This window comes from Typopeltis vanoorti, chromosome 18 (assembly GCF_054136105.1).
Source record: "Typopeltis vanoorti isolate ZY-2024b chromosome 18, IOZ_Tvanoo_1.0, whole genome shotgun sequence".
NCBI classification, from domain to species: Eukaryota; Metazoa; Arthropoda; class Arachnida; order Uropygi; family Thelyphonidae; genus Typopeltis; species Typopeltis vanoorti.
Window position 1 is genome coordinate 88,112,965 of NC_143566.1, and position 21,951 is coordinate 88,134,915.

General features: G+C 35.6%; 1 protein-coding gene across 3 annotated transcripts in view; it reads right to left on the reverse strand.

Annotated features, from left to right (window-relative positions):
* PNKP (Polynucleotide kinase 3'-phosphatase) overlaps positions 1 to 21,951 on the reverse strand; it is a 242,599-nt gene that overhangs the window by 125,475 nt on the left and 95,173 nt on the right. For all 3 annotated transcript variants that reach the window (XM_090408408.1, XM_090408407.1, XM_090408409.1), the window contains one exon: positions 14,955 to 15,050. In XM_090408408.1, coding sequence (XP_090264534.1) covers positions 14,955 to 15,050 — 96 coding nt within the window. The remainder of the gene's footprint in view (positions 1 to 14,954; positions 15,051 to 21,951) is intronic.

A 21,951-nucleotide genomic window follows, 5' to 3' on the forward strand; every position in this document is an offset into this window, starting at 1 on the left:
ATCATACAATCACTCTAGAATCTCACACCATTGAAAAAGTTGAAGAAGACATTTACCTCAGCCAGTCCATAAAAATGAATAATGATATAACAAATGAAATAGCAAGGAGAACAAGAGCTGCTTGGATAGCCTTCAACAAAATAAAATCAACAATTACCAACCAAAACATAGATATAGAAATAAGAGCCCATTTTTTCAATAGTCACATCTTACCAGTATTAACTTATGGCAGTGAAACATGGAACACAACTTTAAAAAAAGAACAAAGCTTAATAACAACTCATCGTGCAATAGAAAGAAGAATGTGCAATATAAACAAAATAGACCATGTAAGACACACAGAAATCAGGAAGAAGTCTGGACTCATGGATATAATAAAAAGCAATCTACAACAGCAAAAGAAGATGGGCAGGACATCTCGCTAGAATGAGAGAGAACAGATGGACAGTCAGAGTTACAAACTGGTATCCGAGAGATACCAAAAGGAAACCTGGAAGACCAGCCTTAAGGTGGGAAGACTCAACGATTAAGAAAGTTGGAAGAAAATGGAGAAGAAAGGCCCAAGACAGGAATAGCTGGACTCTTTATGACCTGCAGTCATGGAGAAATCTTGACTGAAATCACAGGTCCATCAAGGTAATCAAGGTAAAGCATTTTTCATGAATAAATATTTTATAGTGGAAATATTCTGAGGAGAATAATATTTGTGAATATGTCGAAAAGCTCAGACCCAGAATGCCTAATAACAACTAATAATCTGTGTATCATTAATTTTCACACATCGAAACCTTTCAACATTTGGGAAAGGGAATACCACTGTTTATGACCGGTCATAAAAACTGCCTGCAAGTGGATTATAACAATGGGCAGCGTAACCTCTGTTCTCAAAACTTAAGGAAATGAGCAAGGAAGTATAAAGGAAATTTTTACACTAAAATTGAAGATCAAGGTAGTCTGTTCTCAAATCTAGTAATATTGAATACTTTCTTTGCAAGTTCGTATTGTAGGGTGAAAGTTTCGAAACTGTAGTGCCATGATTTTTTAAAAGTAATAGGCCTACAGATTTAAATTTTAATATGAATAAGAGACAAGGGACTTTGTTTAATTTTGGTATTAAGAAATCTCTCATTGAAGGTGTTTGTGAAGCAACAGATAGCGAGTCATCCACAACCAGCCTACAAAGCGATCTCCAGAATGTACAAAAAGGAGGGGAAAACTACCAGCATGCAGGAGAAAAGGTCTGCATTCACTCGTAAGTACTTATAATAATATTATAAATTTTTGCTGATCAGAATGGGATATGTCAATGAAAATCAGCACAAATTAATTTAATGATGTTTATGTTTAATTGATGTTTAATTAATTATTAATTAATAATAAAAATCAGCTAAATTAACAAGTAATTATTAATTAATACATTACAAAATAACCAAGGTGTTCTGTGAAAATTTCTGGATTTGTGAAGTGTTCCATCATAGGAAAAGTTTGGAAAACACTGCTCTACACCATCTAGACCATCCTGGATCCAGAGTATCCTCTGCACCTGCAAACTTTAATACCTTGGACAAACTTGCCAATATTCATCTACAAAAATTGAAAAAATGCTCATCAGTACTACATCTAGGATAGAAAGCCATGCCAATGGATACTAATCACCAGATCTAGTGGGAAAATATCTCAGTCATATCGAAATTGATTTAAATCTGAGAGACTATTTCTGGAATCCACTCAGCACTACAACATTCTCCAAAATTAAAGAAATTTGGCTGTATGACATTGACAAAAATCTGGGAGGACATTATTTTGAGAGCTTCATCAAGAGTACATCACTGGGCCCATAGAGGGTACCAATTAGGACTGTTAAAGCTCGCCTATTACAATCAGTCTATGTTTGCTTTCCTGCTAGTGTGCTTGCATGCCCCATGCTTAGTATATTTCTTTGTGTCCATGAAGATACCTTGGTGATAAAGATGGAATACTGGCATTAGTAATCTAATTAGCTAAATAAATTTAGTTAATGATTAGTTTAGACCAGGCATGTCAAATCAAGGGGAATCCAATTGCGGAATTTAATGATTCGAAGTGGATGACAGACTTTGCCTTTGTGACCGACATCTCGTTGCATATGATGACCTAAATACGCGCCACAATCCAAAGATCAACTGGTGCACACTCTGTTTGATCACATCAAAGCTTTCGTGGCCAAGCTCAAACTTTGGGAGGCAAAATTGGAAAAAAAAGACTTAACTCATTTTCAGCTTCATGCTGAGTCCAACTGTTTGTCTCTTCTTGATGAATACGCTACAAATTAGCCATGTTGCGAAGTGAGTTTGAAGAGAGATTTAGTGATTTTCGTAACCAACAGTCTTCTTTAGATTTATTTTAAATGCCATTCAGTGTCAATGCTGCCGAAATGCCAGGCTCAGTACAAATAGAGCTGCTCAAACTCCAAAACAACTCTTCTTTGAGAGAAAAATTATTCAATGTGGCTTTGCTTACATTTTACAAAGACTACATTTCTGAGGACATATTCCCTAATCCTCGCTGGCATGCTTTGAAGACGTGTGCTTAGTTAGGAAGTTATGTTTGCTTTCCTTCTAGTGCCTGCATGCCCCATGCTTAGTATAGTTCTTTGTGTCCATGAAGATACCTTGGTGATCAAAATGAAATACTAGCATTAGTAATCTAATTAGCTAAATAAATTTAGTTAATGATTAGTTTAGACCATGCATGTCAAACATGTGGGCTGCTGGCTGCATGAGGCCCACAAAACTTTGTAACCAATATGGTTATTTAACTTTTGACAACACCAAATTAAATAAACATATTTAAAAAATTCCCACTTAAGATTATTTTATATGCCAAACTATCAAATTTTACCGAATTTTAACGACCAAGTCAACGTACGTGGCTACATCTGCTGACCACAGTAATTTCTTACAATTTTCAAATCGTAAGAAAGTGTAGTGTTTTCTTTATAATTAATAAAGAATTTATAAAAATAATGTTGAAACCTTCAACCAATATGAGTAAAAATGATTAATTGAAGAAAAAATTGTAGTTTTCAAGAAAAATGGGAGTTAAAATATTTTTGTATTTGAAAAAAAAAAAAAAAATTTATGGCTGATATGTAGAAACTCTATTGCAGTTTGCGAAGAATATAATATTAAAAGGCATTATGATACAAATCATAAAGAAACTATTACAAATATGTTGCGAAACTTTGTGAAGATAAATTGTCAGAATTAAAGTTGACACTTCAAAATCAACAAAGTGTATTTACTATTGCAGATAATAGAGCTATGGTAAAAACCAGTTATTTGTTATCACATTTAATTGCAAGCAAGTCGAAACCATTCACTGAAGGGGAATTTATTCACGAATGCATTATTAAAGTTGAAGTGTTGTGTCAGGATCAATTAAAGAACTTTAAAAATATAAGCTTATCTCGAAATACCACTGCTAGCAGAATTGATGATATAGCCGAGAACTTAAAGAATCAACTAAAATCAATAATTCCAACATTTCAGACCTATTCCCTTGCAATTGATGAAAGTACAAATGTACAGGATATTCCTCAGCTGGCTGTTTTTATTCGTGGATGTGATATGAACTTAAAAGTAAGTGAAGAACTTCTAGATATTATTCGTATGCATGATACAACCACTAGAGTTGATATTTTTATTGCCCTTATGGAAGTTTTGAATGAGTACAATTTAGCGTTAAAAAAACTTACAACTGATGGTGTTCCTGCCATGACTGGTGTTGTTAAAGGAGTTGTTACAAATTTAAAAGAAAAATTCAAAGAACAAGTTAATAATAATTGTCAACATTTTCATTGCATTATTCATCAGCAAACACTATGCTCCTAAGTTTTAAATATTGGACATGTCCTTAAAAATGTCACTAAAATAGTACATTATATTCGTGCATGTGGGCTTAATCATAGCCAATTTAGTAACTATCTAGAAGATATTGAAAGTGAATATAGCAATCTACCATATTATGCAGAAATTAGATGGCTTTCCAGTCATAAAATTTTAAAGCGATTCTTCAAATTGCTGGATGAAATTACCATTTTTTTAGAATCGAAAAATTATGAATGTGAAATATTAAAAAATTATCAATGGATAAAGGATCTGGCTTTTTCAATTCACATTACAAGTCACCTTAGTCAACTTAATCTTAAGCTACAAGGCAGCATCAAATAGTTACCATGTTATTTGACAATATTAACATTTTCAAACAGAAATTATTACTTTGGCAAAAACAAATCCAAAGAGAAAATTTATTCCATTTTGAATGTTGTCAATCATTAATACAAAAATCACCAAATTTGAAATTTTCAGAATATGCCAATCAAATTAAGTTATTAGAAAATGAATTCAAAAAATGATTTTTAGATTTTAAGAAATATGAAAATCAGTTTCACCTATTTACTTCTCCTCTATTGATTGATGTTGAAACTGTTGATGGCAATTTAGAGTTGGAATTAATCAAAATTCAGTGTGATTCCATATTGAAACAAAAACACATGGATGTTAGAATTCCAAATTCTATAATTATTTATCAGTCGATTGATACCCCAATGTGTTATGTGCAATTAGGCGTATTTTAACTATGTTCGATAGCACATATTTATGTGAACAACTATTTACAACTTTAAAGAATAATAAAACTGCGAAAAGATCAAGATTTACAGACCAGCACGTGCAAGAAATATTGAAAATAACTACAGCTCAACAAATTCAACCAAATTTTGAAGATTTCGTTAAAGAAAAACAGTGTCAGGTTTCTTTAAAAAAATTATATGTATGATTTTATTATCATCATCAAATTCCTGACATGCACCCTCAAGGGGTGTACAGGATATGATAGTACTACATGAAAAGTTTACATCATTACTAACTTCCTATCTACAATTTTCCTCCAAATCAGTCTGTTACTTGTCAAGACTCCAATATTATCATTATCAGATCTTATATTTCTATCGTCTAAGGCACTTTGTTCTGTATCAATCCACCTATATCTTGGTCTTCCTCTGGGTCGTTTTCCTGCCAACCTGACAGAGAACACTTGTTTTGCAAATCTTTCCTCGCCCATTCTGATTAAGTGACCATACCACCTGAGATTAGATTTCCTAACGCATTCCTGGATGCTGACAATGTCAAGTTCTTTTCTAATATCCTCGTTTTTAATATGATATTGCTATTGATGCCATCTGTTCATGCCTCTAATCTTTCTCAGAACTCTCATATCTGCTGTCTCTAGTCTTTGGTCAAGTGTTTTACTTCTGACCCAGCTAGCTCTCAGATCCATAAGTTAAAACTGGTTTGAACATTGTCTTGTATAGTTAGTTTAGTGTTCCGACTAATTTCTCTGTTATTCCATATGAATTTATTCAATTGACTTCCATACCATACCAGCTTAGTTGATTCTGTTGTCTATTTCCATATTTAAAATTTACATCTTCACTAAAAATCGTGCCTAAGTAGTTAACGTGCTTTCAGATTTTTTCCAGTAGCTGACTTTTCGCTGTTTGCCCTGGGTCCCTGGTGAAAACAACAAAGGCCTTGTTTAACTGGGCGACACCGCCAGCATGAAATTTTGTCATGTTGTACCATCATTTTCTATATTGGTTTAAGCCAATAAGAATACAATTTGGTCGGCTAAATCCCAAATTGCCAGCCCATCCTCGTTCGTTCAGTATCCAGGTAGATACCCAACAGGGTGCACCACGAGAAAGTGAGGATTGGACATTAGGTCAGAAGCTCTGGTCGGTTCTCCGCATTCCTTTCAAGGCTATGTGGAGGTCTCTTCTCAATTATACAGTTTTGACCCTTAAGCACACCCCTGTATGATTTTATTTAAATATGTAAACTTTATATTTTATATGTATTTTTGTAAGATGGTTGTATTTTGTACTTATATACTCTAATGTTAATATTCAAAAATCTGTTTCTTCTTTATTTCGACATTTTTTTTCTGTTGCTGCCTGCACTTGATGTATAATTCTTAATTTGGCCCTTGGAGGTAAACAAGTTTGACATACCTGGTTTAGACAGTGTTTTCTTCACTAAACATCAACATGAGTGATAATCAATGTTCAAACATCCATACCTGATTAGAACAAAATTAACTTGGAGATAGAACTTTATAGCTGTTCCAGAGAGAAAATTTATATTTTATTTTTAATAGTTATATGAAGTTCGCACATTTCAAGAATGTAATGGAAGAATCCAAACAAATTATCTAATCAATAAAGCATTCTATGCCTAATTCTGTTCTTTTTGGATAAATGTTTGTAAGACTTTTAAAACACTGAAGTCGCTTGATGAAGGAAAAGTTTGTAAGCTAGGTTTGAATTAGACCAAAGAGTTCTCAACTGACCTGAGCATATATACTTTATTTGCTTGTGAATTCAGAAAGTCATATGTTGTTATTCTAAAGATAAACCAGTGTGTACACTAGTTTATCTTTAGAATAACACACTAGTTATACGAGTTTAAATTGTATGTGAAAAAAATGTATGTGCATTTTGCACATAGAGGTGAAAGTCATGACATAGTTTCTCCAGGTGTTTATGTCATGGGATATCCATAACAAGTTGGAGAATAAAGTTTATTTTCTAATGTTATATATCCAGGTGATTCTAAGTCACCCCCAGTGCTTTTGTTTACTAGAAGTCAAGCCCTCTAGTGTTATTTTAGGTAAACTATCAGATCTAGCCATATGTAGTTATATTTTAGTGATGATAATTTGTGTCTTGGCAATGGAGTGGATTTTTCTTCTAACTGCGGAGTATGGGGAGTTGAGTAAACTAGATGTTAATAAGGCTGTGGGACTTGATAACATATCACCACGTATTCTGAAGGAATGTGCCAGGGAGCTGACACCTGCCTTGACATATTGTTTTAATATGAGTCTTGCACTCAGTCAAGTCCCTAAGCAGTGGAAGGAGGGCAAGCTTGTGCCGTGCCACTTCATAAAGGAGGTGACTGAACTCAAGCATTAAACTATAGGCCTATCTGTCATGTGTTCTGTCAACCTATCTATAGGCCTATCTGTCAACTTAACCAGGTGTTGTGGTTAAGTTGTTGTTGGAGAAGCTTGTGAGAACTAGGATCCAGAGTTGGGTTGACAACAATGCTATCATCTTTGATGGACAGCATGGATTTGCTAAAGGGAGGTCATATTTTAGTAATCTACTTACTTATTACAATAAAGTGACTGCTTCCTTGGAGAGAGGAGAAGGATACACAGTGATATACTTGGATTTCACAAAGGCTTTTGATATAGTACCTCATCAAAATGAGGTACTTTATCAGTGAGGTACCCCAGTTTGACTATCAATGATAAATTGATAGTTAAACTGGAGCGGATGGGGTTGGATATTAGATTGGTGCATTGGATTGGAGATTGGCTGTCTGATAGGTATCAATAAGTTGTGTATGGGGGAGCGATGATGAGGAAAAGGAAAGTCACTAGCGGAGTGCCTCAGGGATCTATTTTAGGGCCATTACTGTTTAACTTGCTATAGGTGAAGATTTGGTTGGAGATATTCAGTTGTTTGGAGATGATGCAAAGTTGGGACAAACCATGAAGAGTAGTGAGGATGTTGTGACCTTGCAGGAAGACTTGAATAAATTGAGTGATTGGGCACGGAAATGGGGATCTGAGTTCAATGTTGCAAAATGTAAGGTTTTAAAATTTGGAAAACAAAGATGGGATGCAGAATTTATGCTTGGTGAGGATACATTGTTGGAGGTGGAAGAAATAAGAGATCTGGGGGTGATAGTGGATAAGGATCTGAAATTTAGGGGACACACAGCCAAAATTGTGAAGACAACACAAAGGCTTCTGGGAATGATGCGGAGGACACTGATGTGTAGCAGTAGGGAGATTCTTGTTCCGTTGCATAAGGCTTTGATTAGGCCACACATGGACTATTGTGGCCAGATTTGGTCACCTGGTTTTCAGAAGGATGAAGAGATGTTGGAAAGGGTCCAAAGGCGACTGACTAAGGTAGTTTCTGACCTCTGGAATGTCGAGTATGAGGAAAGATTGAGGAGATGCAATTTACAGAGTCTGCTGGACAGGAGGAAGAGGGGAGATATGATAGAGACCTACAAACTGGTAAGGGGTTGTTATAGGATCAATTCTGGAGAAGTTCTACAGAAAATAGTGGGAGATCAGGGGAGAACCAGAGGTCATCCCTGGAAGCTGTATAAAGAAGGTGTGAGTAGGGGAGTGAGAAGCAGGTTTTTTTCGTGCAGAGTTGTAAATGATTGGAATGCCTTGCCTGAGAGTGTGGTGTCTGCAGGAAGTTTGAATGTGTTCAAAGCACGGTATATGATGAGCTGTGTGTGTGATAAAAGGACCTCTCAGATGAGTCTTTGACTCCATGAGGTCTTGGGTAATAATAATAATAATAACAGAGTTAACAAGGATGTTGATGAGGTGAAGTCTTGTAGTCAGTTGTATTTTATTGTTGTACCAAACTGGCTGTAACCTTTGAAGAGCAACAGTTACTTTAGCAATGTGTGCTTAAATATCATGTTTATACCAGCTTCCTTCCCAAGTAAGTGAATCTTAATATTTCTTCCAATTGTTCATTATTAAAGAAAATTTTCCTAGGCTTTTTTTGCCTAAAGGCATTGTGTTTGATTTGTGAATGATGATCTTGAACCCATAATCACTCCTTAGAAACGCTGTCTGTTAATTCTTGTAAGTGATGGTCATTCTCTGCTATTAGGTCAATGTCACTGGCAAATTTAAGGTTATTGATGTTTTACCACAAACTGTAAATGCAATACCACTGCTATCCAAGGCTTGTTAAGTTGCCATTGATTTCTATTAACATATTTGAGGAATGGAAAGAAGTTTAATTAGACATAAGATACTAAGATTAAAATGATGAAATTTAGTGGCAATACCATTTCGAACAATGAGATAGACCACAGGCTCAGGTTATCTTGCAATATTGTTGTCACAGTTGATAAAAAACAAAATCTGTGAAAATTATTCTACATTTTTTTTGTTTGCGTAACTGACATTATATAAATGCTTTATTTATGTGACCATTCAAAATGTTATTAAATCATTATGTGAATCTATACAAATGGGGGGGGAGTCATGATTCTCTATATGATGGTGGTCTGGAACATTATTATTAACATCTGACTTCCATGGAGTCAGAGACTCATCACAGGAGGTACACTCTATCATACACAAAGCTCATCCATCCATGCCTTAAATTGATTCAATGTATCAACATTCACAACACACTCAAGCAATGCATTCCACTTACCAACCGCCTTCCATGTAAAAAAACTTTTTCCTCACTCCTCTGCTCACACCCACCTTATACAGTTTCTAGGGAAGGTCTCTTGTCCTACACCACCCCCCTTTCCCATTCTGTGAAAAATTTCTTACATGTCAACCTGATAACAATCCTTTATATGTCTCAATCATATCCTCCCTCCTATTCACAAACTTTGCAATTTATGTTTTCTCACTCTGTCCTAATACTCCACATTCCAAAGACCACTAATTAAGTCATTAATTAAGACCACAATTAAGTCATTCTCTCTCCTATGTCCCAAATACCTGAGTTTCTCATGATCTCACCCTGATGAGGATGAAACACCCTTATAAATTGATCACTGAATACCTCAACAATGTATTCTGCAAAAGTAAGCACTCTTAACATTTCATACATTAACATCATATTATCATTCTTCCTTCTACTTGCCACATATTTAAAAAACTCTCTATGATTTTTCTGTCTGATTTGTAATTTCTGCTCATACTGCACTTTCATTGTCCTTACTAACTGAGTAACTCTCCTAGCTTGCTCTTTACACTCTTCATGTAACTGATTATTGACATTATTCATCTTATACTGCTGCCTCCAAAGTACCTTCTTCTTAATCCCTTATTCATCCATTTTACACTTACCTTCTTCTTCAGCCTTCTGACCTTTGGAATACATTCACAGATTGATGCTGTTATGTATTTCTTTGTCAGCTGCCAAGCAGCATTTATTTCCATACCACTCAACTGCTCACTCTATGCTATAGCTCCAAGATGTCTCCTAAGCTTGTCATAATCACTAGCCTTGTACTTCTACATATATCCTTTCCTTACAAAAGTCTACATATGGCTAGCTACAACCCAGGTGATAACTTCATGATCACTTTCACTAACTAGATTGAAGTGCAAAACCCAACTCACAATTACATCCTCTGATGAAATGATCAAATCTAAAACTCTTAATCTTGCATGCCCTCCTTACATACTGCCTGATGATGAAGAAATGTATAAACAATTAGGTTAACAAACAAAGAAAAGGTGATTATTATGGATGATTTTAATTATTATGGTATAGACTGAAATGTGAAGATAGCAGTTGGCAATAAGAAATTCATTTTCCTTATTGCCAACTGCTATCTTCACATTTCAGTCTATACCATAATAATTAAAATCATCCATAATAATCACCTTTTCTTTGTTTGTTAACCTAATTGTTTATACATTTCTTCATCACCACCCTCCATATTCCCTGGTCTATAGCAACATCCACCTAAACAACTCTTCCTGTCAATTTCCACCTCATTTCCATTTTTATTCTCATTAGGATATCATCTTCATTCAACCAGGTCTCACTTATTCCAATGAATTTAACTCAATCAGTGAAACCACTTCATCTCCCTTATTTCTGATACTTCTGGCATTTGTAAACAAACACAGTAATTCATTTTTAGATTTATAATCAGTCCTTTTGAAGCTACTTGTTGGTTGTGATTTCCCACCACACCTGCCCAATCACCTTTATCACCTTACCAGATATGTCTGCCATGTCTCCCACATATGTCTGCTCAGTCTCAAATATCCCACTTAGCATGAGCTAATGCAAGTAGTCCTAGTACGTAGTACAATCTCGGGCAACTCGCAGCAAAAGGTGGTAAAGTTCTGATCGCTATTCTTGGTATTTTCCATAATGTAGAAACACATTTCCTAGCAAATGTATGCTGTTATTACATTATGGTGGGAGGTCACTACCCAGGACCGATTTCAGCCTTTTTTGAGGCTTCATCAATGAGTAGCTATCAAGAATAGTGATCAGAACTTTACCACCTTTGCTGCGAGTTGCCCGAGATTGTACTACGTACTAGGACTACTTGCATTAGCTCATGCTAGTAATCGCCGATACTTTTATAGTTTAGTATATTCGGCATGAAACTCTGATTCCAATCTTTGAGTTTCTTATTCGGTTTTAAAACAATGTGGGATTTAATATCCTCTTAATTTAAATAATGTTTATATTGCCGAAATGAAGCCTATTGGCTCTTTATATTTAAGTAATTTGGCATTAATTATTAATTATAAACTATTATCATTTTATTATTATTATTATTACAGCAAGGCTAAAATTTTGGTAATTCTTCATCCAGAGATAATTTTGAAGATCTAAAGAGGTTAACTTTACTATTTGATTATTGGAACTGAAGAAAATAAAACTTTGGAGGCAATAATCAAAAAGATTAGCATGGTAATTAATCAGAATTTTGCGAGCGATAAAGATGAAATGAATGCAACAAAGAATTCCAAGAAAATTTTGAACTAGGCATTTTCATTGGCTAGTTTTCTGCAGGAAAAGGACCCTTGCTTCATAAGACTGAGATTCACTTATTTAGTGAAAAGGCCTAAAAAATATATATATATTTCTAACATCGTTGATATGGTATGAACCCAAATCTTGCCAACCAACCAAACACATTTGTTGTTCTAAAATATATTGGGTGAAGGGGGGGGGGGGAATCTGATTGAGCACTGCACCAAGTATAGACTAGCATGGATTGTCCACCAGCTCTGTTTTAGAAATATTTTTAGAAATACTACTTCTCAGAATGGCATGTAATTGAGCAGCTTACTGTAATTAATTCATTCACATTTCAAGATTACTGAACAAATTTAATCAACCAAGGATTCAGCAACACCATGTTTTTTGGTAAAAAGAGCCATTTTAGTGAAACTGGCATTCAATGAAATGTTTTGAGAGTTGCACCTGAAAAAAAGGCTACAATAATAGAAATAAAGTACTGAAATTATTTATTTTCTTTCATTACAAAGTCTGAACAACATAAATTAGATAAAACAAAAGGCAATGGACTGCTTATCCATTGGGGTTTCCCCGGTGATGAGTGATGCCTCCTGGCATTACTCTTTTCCTCTATCTTCTACATATATGATGAAAAAAAAATTACCTCCTTCCATGCCAACAGCTGAGTACTGTGTGCCTCTTGTGGTCTTTTGGGAAAAGACATTGGGACCAGAAGCCACTTAAGTCTTCTGGTCCCAGATGACTCAGATGACTAGACCTGAGCACAGCAATCCAAATGTGGTCGTATCAAGGCTTTATAAAGAGGAATGATAACTCCCTTATCTCTGCTTGTTAATGTATTCTTCAATAACTATGTAATCCTGTGAGCTACCCTGGCTACCTTAGCAATATGTCCTCTAAACTTCAACTCTCTATCTACTGCTACACTGAAATCCCTGATTTCATCAACTTCCTGGAGTACTCTCAATGTAGTATGTAGTTTGTAATCTTTTTATTCCAAAATGCATAAATTTTACACTTTTAGAATAACAATATTACAAACCGCATACCACATTGACATCCATTCTGCTTTGTTCATACTGTCAGCCTATTTATATTGCCCTGCAAGTTCTCTACATCATCTTGATCAATTATTACCCTATCCAATTTTGCATCATCAGCAAACTATGGAGCTCCCTTCAAATCAAATCAAGGAAGGATAACCTTATTAAATAAAGATGACAGGAAAGTGCTAAATATGCTAGAAACAGGCATGTTATTAAGTAATCATTTTGGTTAGGTATACATTCCTGACAGACCCATTAGTTTTTCAGAAGCTGGGATGGATTTGAATGAAAAGACAGAGATAGAAGAGGTAGAGGTATTAAAAATATTGCAAGTGTGGGATGCTATTCCAAGTCTGGCTGCATAACTTGAGTCTTAATTCAAACACAGTTCCTAATGACTGGAAGAAGAGAAAGATAATTCCACTATAAGAGTGAAGCCAGAACCAATGGTGCCAATTACAGACTAATCTGTATCTCTAGAGTTGTTATTAAGGTATTAGAGGCTGATATAAAATCACATCCAATACGAGTAGATAACAGTGATCTTTTATAGAGGATAATATGGCTTTATTAAAGGTAGGGCTTGTTTTATTAGTCACATTGCCAAGGTAGTTAAAACATCATAATGGATAACTGGAATGTTGATAATAACACTGATTTATAGGAACAAGGAAATTATTCTCTAATTTACTGATAAGACCACATGAGGACTACTGTGCTCAGATATGGTCATCTTCATGTAACTAAGATGACCATATCTGAGCACAGTAGTCCTCATGTGGTCTTATCAGGGCCTTATAAATTGGAGAATAATTTCCTTATTCCTATAAATCAGTATAAAAGAGGTTCAGCACCAGTTAACTAAAATTATATCTGGCTTGTGGAACCTTGTATGTGAAGGTAGGTTAATGGAGTACAGCCTTCAAAGTTTCAGAAACAGAAGGAGGAGAATGGATATGATAGAAATATACAAGTTAAGAGGGTTCTTACACTATACAGGGGAAATTTTGCAGCTTGTTGCAGGTGGGCAGGGGAAAGAAATCTAGGTCATCCTCAGACATGAGTAAAGATAAGGTCAGGACACCCCGATTCTTTTCATGGTATGCAGTGAGTAAATGGAATAAGTTGCCAGTGGGCATTTTAAGTACATCTTTGGTGAATGTTTTTAAGGAGAGACATGACAAGTACCAAGGAATTACATCTTTCAGGCTTTGGCCTCAATGAATCCCTGTAGATGCCTACATAACAATAATAATAAAAATAATATACAAGGCGTGTTCAAAAAAAGACCGAACTTTTGCTATAAAGACTTTATTGCTTATTTAACATTTCAAGCACAGTCCCCTTCAAAATATTCCCCTCTACTGGTGATACACTGTTCTATCTCAATGTTTCTTCCATTGATGGAATACTTCCTGGAATGCACTTTCTGTGATGGTGTGCAGTTCTCTTATCACATTTTCCTGAATTTCCTCTATGGTTTGGAAACAGCGTCCTTTCAAATTGGTTTTAAGTTTGTGAAACAGGAAAAAGTCTGCTGGGGCTAAGTCTAGAGAATAGGGTGGATGGGGCATAACATGTCTGATGTTTTGCCATATAACTGTGGATGAGGAGCGACGTGTGAGCCTCTGAAGTTTTTCAGTCAAAATTTCATGGTAAGATTCTATGCTGATACCCACTTCATCAGCAACTTCTTGGATAGTTAAACGATGATTTCCATGAATCACAGCACGAACTCTCTCGATATGGTCGTCATCTGTTGATGTGGAAGGTTGTCCAGGCCTGGGATCTTCACCGACCAACGTTCTGCCCTTTTTTAAATGCTTAAACCACTCATAACACTGCATTCGGCTCATACAGTCCTCCCCGTATACTTGGTTAAGCAAGTGAAATGTCTCTAAAATGTTTACCAAGTTTGTAGCAAAATTTCACAGAAGTTCTTCAATTTCTTTCATTGTCACTTTGTCACTAATCCAACAAATAGCTTGTGCACATGTTCACTTCAGTGGATGTAACTCGACGACTAATGCTCATAGCAGTACAGGGCAAATGGCAGTTTATCATCAAAACCTGCTGCTAGGTGCACTCAGTAGTCGCAGCACGCTCTCTGTGTCGGTTGGTGGACTGTTTAAAAAGTTTGGTCTTTTTTTGAACATGCCTCGTATTAGTAAATATATTTTTGGTAAATATAAATCATTAGATCATAACAAAAGTAATATCTTGTGCTTAATTATTTAAAATATAAAAAGTAAAATTTATGAATGTTATATTTATACACATACTGGATCAAATGATGGCATTGTAAAGGATTTTGTTTTCTTCTGATTGAGAAAAAATTCTTCAGGGGTATAAAATGAAAGTTCTAGATTAAGAGCAAACTGTAAAAAACATAATTTATATATATACTTTTTATTTTTTAAAAAAATTTAAACAAAAATTTTAAAAATATAATTTATATATATATAAATATATATATATATATAATTTTTTAAGGATTCACTTAAGAGTTGATAACCAGTAGGAGACCTCCACATAGCCTTTTAAGGAATACGGAGAACCAAACTACGACTTCTGACCTAATGTCTAATCCTCATCATTTTTGTGGTACATCCTGTTAGTAGGTATCTACGTGGATACTGAATGAAACAGGATGGGCATTATTGGTTTAATCAACAAACCATGATGGAATTTCATTTATCATGAAAACCAGGTGACCAAATCTGTGCATAGTGGTCCATAAATGTAACCTAATTAAGACCTTATACAATGCAACTATGATCTCCTCAAGTCTACAAGTCAAAGCTCTCTGCATCATTCCAGAATTCAATGTGCTCTCCTCACAGTTTTATCAATGTGGCTCTAAATTTTGGGTCGTCCCTATCCACCATTATCCCAAAAATATCTTATTTCCTCCACCTCCTCCAATATGTTCCCACCAACTGCGCACTATCTTTATTTTCTGAATAGTTAAACCTTACACTTTGTAGCACTGAACCAGCAAATCATATTCCTATTCCTTCAGTCTACTCAAGTCCTCTTGCAAAACCACAACATCTGCTCTACACCTTACAGTTCTTCACAACTTTCCACCATCTAAAAACAACTGAATATCCCCATTCAAACTATTCCCAATATCATTAACATACAAGTTAACAGCAACGACCCTAAAAAAAGACTCCTGAGGAATACCACTAGTGATTTTCTTGTTCTGGGATATTGCTCCCCCCATACATATCTTGCTAAGACCTATCAGACAGCCAATCTCCGATCCAACACAATTATCTATCATCAAATTCCACTCCAATTTGACTATCAACTTATCATGTGGCAATCTATCAAAAGCCTTTGCAAATTTCAGTATACCACTATGTATGCATCTCCCTTGTCCAATGCACCTGTCACTTTATTGCAATAAGTAAGAAGCTTACTAAAACCTAACCTTCATTTAGCAAACCCATGCTATCCATCAAAGAGAATACAAATGTTGTTTACACCAATTCTGAATCTTGGTCTCCTCACTAGCCTCTCCAACACTTTAACCATACCTGACACACAGACTGGTCTATAATTTGAAGCTTGAGTCTTGTCATGTCTCTGATGAAGTGGTACAATCATGTCTTCCTACAATTCCTTTGGAACTTGATCCAAGGTAAGATCATATTAGATAAGTATGTGAAGGCAGATGCCAATTCCTTGAAACGTTTTCTGAAAACATGTGTGATATATATCATCAAGTCCCACAGCCTTATCATAGTATAAAGTTTACTCAATTCCTCATATAACTCCTTCTAACTCACATTCAGTTTCTCGCCCCCACCCATTCTTGCACTCAAAACTGGAGTGCAATGAGATGGGAAGGAAAAGAATCAAATACAATAAAGATGATATGAAAATGGAAGATAAAAATATTCTAAATGTCTGGAACAATTACTTTGAAAGAGTACTAAATTAAACAAAAAATGACAGCACATATCAATACTTGAGGTAGAAAAAAGCTGATAAAAAACTTGAAATGTGGAAAGGCAGCTGGTGTAGATTATATTCAACCAGAAAGGCTGAAATATCGATATGGAGGTATAAAAGTTTTAGTAGCTACACTGCATAATTCAGAAGGTCTGGTCAAATTGTTCGATTCCAGTTGATTGGAGTAGAGTATGCCTATAAACAGTGAAATAAAATGGAATATAAGAATTATAGAGGAATTGTCTTGCTAAGTGTTCCTGATAAATATATACAAGCAGACTGAGAAAAGGCTAAGAAGAACTGTGGAATGAAACTAGGAGAAGAACAAGATTTGTTCTAGAGAAACAGCTTGTCAGGACCAGAGATTCACTTTAAGATAAATACAGTAGATGAGAAATCATGGGAATATAACAAGCATCTGTATCTAAGTTTTGTATATCTGGAAAAGGCATATGACAAGAAAGCAATAAAAAAAGCTGTTCAAAATGCTACTATTATATAATGCAAATGGAATGTTACATTGAGCAATCTATATTTGAGTTGTAAGTCAGCAATCCGAATTCAGGAGGTACAGGAAAAGGGCTTTATGTGAAATTAAGTGAGTGACAAAGGTGCAGATTATCTCCACGGTTATTCATCATCTATATGGATTACATTATGAAGGAAAGTGACAATCCTGATATCAAAACTAGAGATTATCTTATCTCTGTATACAGATGATGTTATTCTCCTAAATAAATCTAGAATAAGTCCATACAAAGATTAGAAAAATAGGCAGGAAAATTGATATCCACTGCATCTTGAATTGAGAATCTATAGAACAAGTAAAACATTCCAGGCATTTATGCACAATTTTTAGTATAGATGGCAAATGAAATTAGTTCATTTTCACAAATAGTTAACCTACCAACTAGAATATTAGACAATCCTCATTCATTCTTCCAAAATTCCTGACTTTTTCTTAACTAGCTATCCCCTCCAAATAAACTATAGATGTTTGCTCTCCCTTTGTCAACTCTGATCACAATCATATTCAAGACTCCTCTACAGTTCGTCCTTCTCCCAGCCTCATATCCTATGGCACTATAACTGTTCTGTGCAGACGTTTGGATCAGGAGAGAAAAGCAAATAATCTGCACAGAACTATAACACGGATATAATCACCATTGGAATGAAAGCCTTTATTCCCCACTCCACTGCAACTTCTGACCTGTATACAAACTCTGGTCGCCCACACCCCACACAAAAAAAAAAAAAAAAAAAAAAAAATGTGTTTCTGCAGTCCATAACAAAAATGCAGCATTTTCAATCACTTAAATTAAAAAATCAAGTTTCTCATTCAGCTTATACAATAATCCGAAACAAGTATAAAAAAGTTATCGATGTTTCCAAGCAGAATTCATAAGAATAAAATGCAATAAACTTGCTTCCTGCTCAAATGGCAATCACGCCTTCAGGTCCCTTACTAAGGGTGTTGGGCATAACTTCTGCTCATCCCAGTTCCCACATGTCTTGCATCCTTATTGTACTAAGGTAACTTCACCCAAGGAAAAAGCAGGCTGTTTTGCATTAGATTTTTCTCCAATTCTTGTTTGGTCAACCAATGTAAATCACCTCCCACACCACCACCACAAAATCTCCAGTGTCATGGAAAACCCTGATTAATCTCAAACTAATAAAGCTCATAGTCCAGATGGTATTCCTCTAGCTGTGTTCAAAATTTGTTCCGCCCAACACCACTGAAGCAGGTCTACATCTTGCCTGTACCCAAAAAAAAGAGACAAAAGTCATCCATATCTATCATCAAATTGCTCTCACCTCAGTACTTTCAAAAGCAATGGAGAAGGTTACTAACAACCAGTTTCTTCACTACCTGGAGACTCATCAATTAATTAGCCATCACTAATATGGATTCTGCCATTCTCATTCTACAGCTGACTCCTTGTTAATCTCTTCGACCTTTAGACACAGGTCATGCAAAGATCTGGAGAAACTCACACTGTCACTCTTGATATTTCAAAGTCATTGTGTCTGGTATCAAGGCCTCCTGAACAAGCCACCATGTTATAGTCTCCCTCCTGCACTCTGTGACTGGAATGCCAGCTTCCTCACAGGTCATTCATTGCATGTCGTGGTGGATGGCTTCCTCTCGTTAGATTTCTCTATGAATGCTATAGGACCTCAGAATGCTGTATTCTCACAAATGCTCTTCCTCGTTTACATCAATAACTTTTCTCTGACTTCAAATTCTATTCACAATTTTGCCAATGACAGCACTCATCATTCCTCTTCGTCATTCAAGAAACCCTGTAATACTCAAATGATAGAAACCTTAAGGTCTTCCATAACCAATGACAAACTTTGAACATTCTCAAATAGGCAAAAGACAACTTAGTAAATTTCAGTGCAAAAAAAAAAAAAAAACTCAGGCCTGCCTTATTACCTGCAAGAAAGATCCTACTTTACTCCTCCTTATTTTTGATAATGTTCCAAGATCAAGTTTCCTTTCAAGATCACCTTACTCTTCTTGGGATGACTGTCACATCCAGTTTATTCTGGTATAACTATTACATACATAGCCTCCTAAGTCTCTAAAAACTTGATGTTCTTTTCTGTTCAAAACATTACTTCTCTTTCTCTCAATTTCTAATACTTTATAAGTCTCGATCTGATCAACCTTGGAATACTGTTCTTACAATTGGGATGATGCACACAAAACCTTCCTAAGAATTCTTGATGATATACAGAAGAGGGTAATCTGTTTAACTAGTGTTGCTTCCCTCACAGTCTCCCTTAAGTCCCTTTCTCACAGCTGCTCTGTTCCTGCACTGTGCCTTTTCTATAGGTATACTTTAGTGGGTATTGCTTCTCTGAATTTGCAACTAACTCCAACTCTTTAAATAAAGATATCTATAGGATATCTTCTTTCTCCTTAATCACTTACCCATATATGGCAATGTAGTGTTGTTACATCTTGTAACCTTTCATGCATGTGGGGGGGGGGGGCATCATATAAAAACATGGAAATAAGCAACAGAATTAGGAAAGCTGGTATGACAGGGAGTCAAAGAAATAAATTTATATGGAATAAGTGAGAAATTAGTCAAAACAATAAAACTTTTTTTTTTCCATATTAAACATCAGGACACAAGGAAGGAACTTAGCATTGTTAGCATTTAAGAATGTGTTAGCAGAGTTAATCTCAGGTAGTATGATCACTAAATAAAATCGGAAATGAGAAAGGCAGGAAAAACATCCAGAGAAAGACCAACATGGTAAGAAGTATATTAGAAGATCAAAATATTATTATTATTATGCGACACCTCCAAGGAGTCCAAGGGCTCATTGAGAGAGGACACACTACTCCACAACTCTTTGTCAAGTAATAGCTTCTGTTACTTCAAACTTGGTATTTTCTCCTGGGTCTGACTCCCACTGATGAGGCCTCAATAAAGGTTGAAACAGTGTGGGTAGTGGCCCTTCCCATATTGCATAGCATTATACATGTCTGTAAGGATATGTGCCTTACATTATGGGATACTAAGGCAAGTGATGTGAAATCATTAGCCCCTATATAGAAGTAGCCCAGTCATGAAGATACTTCATGCGCAAACGTTGTTTGCTTACACTTGGATAAAGGATGAAACCAAGAATATAATTTCTACGCATTTTTAATTTCTAGTATAACCAAGTGAAAAACTTTCAACATCTATCTCAAATAAAGAGTATTTTAGAAATAAGGCCCGACACCTTTTGACTACTTGTATATTGGAATCCATGAAGAACTTAAGTGTAGAGGACACAGGAGAAGATGGCTTCATTGTGAGTGAGCAGGAGGTTTTTGAGAAAATAAATAACCTTGATGTCAATAAGCAATAGGATTTGATGATACATCACCATGCATTTTAAGGGAATGTTCCAGAGAAATGGCAGTAGCATTGGCATGCTTGCTTAATAAGTCTTACAACAGTAAAGGTTCCAAGGGAGTGGAAAGAAGGTAAAATGTTCCATTGCATAATGGCTATAAGGCTGAGGCTTCAAATTATAGGCCAATTTGTATATTTGCAGTTGTGGTGAAGGTACTGGAGAGATTGGAGAGAGCGGGATATAGAATTGGGTTGAAAACAGCAGTATTCTTTGTGGTCATCAGCACGGGTTTGTTAAGGGGGGGGGGATTATGTTTTACTAACTTACTTATGTACTATAACAAGTCGACAAATACCTTGGACAGGGGAAATGCATATACAGCGGTGTACTTGGATTTTGCAAAAGCTTTTGATAGGCTCCCACACAACAAACTATTAAATAAATTGAAACAGATGGGATTGGATAACAGACTTCTGCACTGGATCAGTGACTGGCTGTCAGATAGGTATCAAAAAACTTGTACGAGGGTGGTCTGAAAAGTTCTCGCCCTAATAACGAAAAAACGAATTTATAATTTCAAAATTATTTTTCAACATAATCTCCATTAAGACTAATATATTTATTCCAGTGTTGCTCCAGCACCATCCCATCCCTGTAGTTGTTCACGGTAAGATTTTCAAAATACCTCTCTACAGCTGCAATCAAATCTTGATTCAAAGAAAAAAAGTTACCAGTGAGGAAGAGTTTTAGTTTTGGGAAGAGATAGAAGTCAGAGGGAGCCAAATTTAGGGAATAGGGTAGATGTTCCAACAATTCACAGTGCAGATCCCTTAATTTTCCCATTGCCAAAACAGCTTTGTGGGCAGGTGCATTGTACTGATGAAAGATGATTTTTTTCTTCTGCAAACCGGGTCTTTTCTCATGCATTTTTTCATCAAGTCTGGTTAAAAGATCGGAATAATATTCCCAGGTTATTGTTTTACTCTCTTCAAGATAATTAATAAACAAAATGCCTTTCATCCCAAAACACCAATGTCATGACCTTTCCTGCTGATGGAACCGACTTTGTTTTCTTTGGTGCTGAACAACCGGCTTCTGTTCACTGTTTTGGTTGCTGTTTGGATTCTGGTGTAATGGTGAATCCAAGTCTCATCCATAGTAATAAATCGATGCACAAAATCAGTTTTATTCTTGTTAAAACGATTCAAGTACTGTTCAGAGATTTTCATGTGTGTTTTTGATCTGCTGTGAGCAAGCGTGGCACCCATCTTGCACAAAGCTTTTTCATTTGCAATTCTTTATGCAAAATATATCCCACATGTGTTTTTGAAATATCTATAGTCTCAGCAATTTCATGCACTTTGACTGGCCAGTCATCCAATACCATATTGTGCAATTGATCAATGATTTCTGGTGTTTTTACACTTTTTGGACGTCCTTCACGTGGAT